A 3,693-nucleotide genomic window follows, 5' to 3' on the forward strand; every position below is an offset into this window, starting at 1 on the left:
CAAAAGTCCCATTTTGCTCAAATTTGGAAGCAATTCAGAAAATCTGTTACCTATAAAGACACATCTCTTCTGTTTACTTCTTTTTTAAAATCCTATTCACTAGAATTGGGATATTTGTTTGCATCTAGATCAGTTTAACAAAATCAATATAGTGACCTCTTGTATCATCCATTAAAAAAAACGACTACCTGACTTTTTAATGATGTAATCAATACTTAAAAAAACAATTATGTGGTTAAAAGTGTGTAGTTTTTACTTTATATAATTATAATATACATGTGTATATTGAGGGAAAATTAAATATACTATAAAATACAGTTGTTGTTTTGTAAATATTTTATCATTGTGCAAAGATATAGGCATCCAAAGTTGGGACATGTTTGTTGAAACACCGTGTATAATATATGTACTTATCCCGACGCATTCTGTGAAGTTAATCACTTCATTACATTTACTTTTATGTAACATATTACTTCAGGTCAAGATCTCAGAAAACGGCAATAAATATGTTCTTGGCCTCTTCTTTCAAATAATATCAAATTGAATATATATTTCAGGATTACTTGATTTAAATTAATCATGACGTCATAATGGTTCAAGCACCAAAGAGAGTGTGATCTTCCGGTAGATTTGTCATTATTACATCACAATAGTCATGACGTCACAATAATATACATTCTGTTGTTGGATACATGTAAAACATCATGGGTATCTTTCAGAGTTGTCTTGCCAAACATAACCGGGTAGGAGTGATGGGGAGGGAGGAAATGGAGACGTATGAAAAGGTACGCCGGACCATGATCACGGAGGATTTGACCGAGAGGAAGGGCGGAGTGGCTTTTGATCTAACCTTTCTCACCGAGGAATCAGCACTAAAGCTGCAACCCAGACCACCTAGCCGATTGACCAATGACAAAAAAGAGAATTTTGAATTTTGGAGAGGTAAATTATGAAATAGATTATTTGAGCTATATTCATATATAAATAATCTCAAAAATACAGTTTTTGTATGTATTTTTGTTAAATAATCAGTGCCTTTTATAATTAAAAACTAGAAAACCAAGAGAAGACACAGGCAGAGAAACAGATGAGGGCCCAACAGAAACGAGAAGAGGCTATTGTGCAGAAAAGGATTGAAAACGCACACAAAGAAATGGAGCGACTTGAAAAATATGTCAATCTCAGTGAGTGAATTGATTAATACGGATTTGCATAAGATTTACCAAAAACATTTTACAAGTATTTATAAATTGCAAATCCTTTGGAACCAAAGTGGGGACACACTGTGCTCTTTTTTCTGCGCTTCTAATTGCTCTGTTTGACTGTTAATTTTACTCTTTTCCTTCTAGACATGTATCCTTCCGTGGTCTTCTCTTTTTATAATTTGTTTTTTGCATCGATGTTTAACTGATTTTCTGGATAAATACAATTTATGTTTGATTGAATTCTTTGTTATTTTTCGTCAGCTGATTGGTTTGAAGTTACGTTCATTGCTCTCTGGTGAAAACTCTTACCGGAACCTTAAATACCGGTATTGCGCAAAATGTTTGATAAACTTTTATTTTATTAACAATGGAACATGAACCAATCTTGATTTTACTGAAAGGATGACTGCACTTAAGGACATGCGAAAATTGCGACAAAATAAACTTTCAAAACAAGCATTTTTCTTTTAATTGCAGGAATGGCCATCATCTAATCTACATATTTACGTAATTGCAATTAATAAAAATATGTAATTACGAAGCTGGAAGCTGTTTTCAAAGGCGGGTGTCGTCACAATTTCTTGAATCTCCGTACGTTAATGAGGACGCCCACTTTTTTACTGACTTTTTACATAGTCAGCGCATGTTTGTCTATTGTTCTCCGTTTAACAGTAGTTGTACATTTGCATTAATAATGTTGTGTCAAAAGGAGATTAATAGACAAACATGTGCTCATGGTTTAAAAGAGAGAAAAAAACTGCTTTTTCTTACATTCGCTCTCTCTGTTGTAACCAAGGGTTTTGGCATGTTGAATATTATAATTCACCGCGTGACTTCTTATCTCGGGTAACTCTGTGAATAGTAAATTTCGTCACGTAACTTGTAAGGTAGCATGTTTTGTGCTAACTAGGACAATGTGCTCGAACACGTTGAATTGTCAGAAATCAAATCAAAATAGTCTGTACTTACATTGGTAATTTCGTTTTGAAACCTTTGTAAATAGTGTACTTGTGCCATACAGAATAAAGGGGGAGATGGGAAAGAGTAATTTCGTATTTTTATACATGTCATTGTTATTTATCTAGTCTAATACATGTATTAGAGCCATTCTTACAATGTTAGCTCTACCTCTCATGCATATCTAATGTTTAATCGAGGGCAGGTAAGTGTAAATTCTCTATATTTTGAAAGCAGTTAGGACAAAAACATATAATTATTCAATTGTTTCACAGTATAAAATCATTTTAACATTTAAATTTGGTGCCAAATTGACAGAATTCTTGAGTAAATATACCAAAGTGAAATAAGGTTAAGATTTAAAAGCAACAAAAGCGACGGAAAAGAACCCAAAACCCGGCGTTAAGTGTAGTTATCCTTTAAGGTCTGTAAGTTTGTAACTGATCTTCACATGACATTAAGCATACTTGTAACATGTAAAGTTCAGAAATAAAAAGCATTGAAAGTAACACTTTTTTGAGCTTTATTTATCGGAATCCTATGGAATTCCATATACGACAGCCAACTGCTTACTGCCAACTGCTCACTGCTTACTGCCAACTGCTCACTGCTTACTGCCAACTGCCACACATATTTGAATAAATTTTCACATTTATATTGATATTTATGTGAATTTTCATAAAACCAGGCGCGGATCTAGGATTTTTTTTTACAGGAGGGGCCCACCCCAGTAAAAAAAAAATCCAACCCAGAAATTTCTTGACCAAAAAAAAAAAAAAAACAACAAAAACAAAAACGTAAACTCCTTTCCTATACGTGAAAAACCTATTTCGGCGGGGGGGGGGGGGGGGGGTGTTAACATCTTATGCTTCATATTATCTATGACTTTTCATATCAACTTAACACGGATCCGCGTTTTCTAGGGGGGGGGGGGGCGGGGGTCCAAGGTCACTTTTAGTTGGTTTAGTATAGGTCTATACATTAAATAACTCTACAAATTCCAGGGGGTTGTCCGGACCCCCCCCTCCCAACGACCCCCCCCCCTCTAGATCCATGTATGTAAAACATAACTTATTTGGGAAAATAAAGAGATATAGATCTTTAATTTGAGAAAATATTTCACTATAGAAATTAACGGAAAATGGAACTTTATTTTCAAAACATCTTCCCCCGCGAAACAACAGATCCTTTTTTTTCAGTTTTTATTCATTCCAAAGGTTTTGTTGTCTCACGGGGGGGGGGGGGCAAGTGTTTTTTGAAGATTAAAAACAGGAAAATAGTCATTTTATTACCAAATTCAAATGAGATCACAAATAAAAAATGTACTTTATCACTTTATCAATCTCATATGTTAAATTTTACATAAGTAAAAACATACGGTGAGATTTAAGAGTCATTTATCCATTTTCAGTTTCATGAGTATTTGAAAATGGTGATGTTTTCAGCCTGATTTCAATTGATAAAATTTTCTACCCCCTTATGAAAGGAGTTGTAAATAAGAGCAATTAACTTTTTGTCACTGGTTTTTAAA

General features: G+C 33.9%; 1 protein-coding gene across 1 annotated transcript; it reads left to right on the plus strand.

The window, feature by feature from the left end:
• The first annotated feature begins 580 nt into the window (after positions 1-580).
• LOC133202659 (uncharacterized) lies at positions 581-1,396 on the plus strand. Its single transcript, XM_061338516.1, has 2 exons — positions 581-942; positions 1,056-1,396. Exons 1-2 carry the CDS (start codon positions 705-707, stop codon positions 1,190-1,192), a joined length of 375 nt encoding a protein of 124 aa, XP_061194500.1. The 5' UTR covers positions 581-704; the 3' UTR covers positions 1,193-1,396.
• The last annotated feature ends 2,297 nt before the right edge of the window (positions 1,397-3,693 follow it).

This window comes from Saccostrea echinata, unplaced genomic scaffold (genome assembly GCF_033153115.1).
Source record: "Saccostrea echinata isolate AGI-Se365-2 ecotype Australia unplaced genomic scaffold, CSIRO_AGI_Sech_v1 ptg000047l, whole genome shotgun sequence".
Lineage (NCBI taxonomy): Eukaryota > Metazoa > Mollusca > Bivalvia > Ostreida > Ostreidae > Saccostrea > Saccostrea echinata.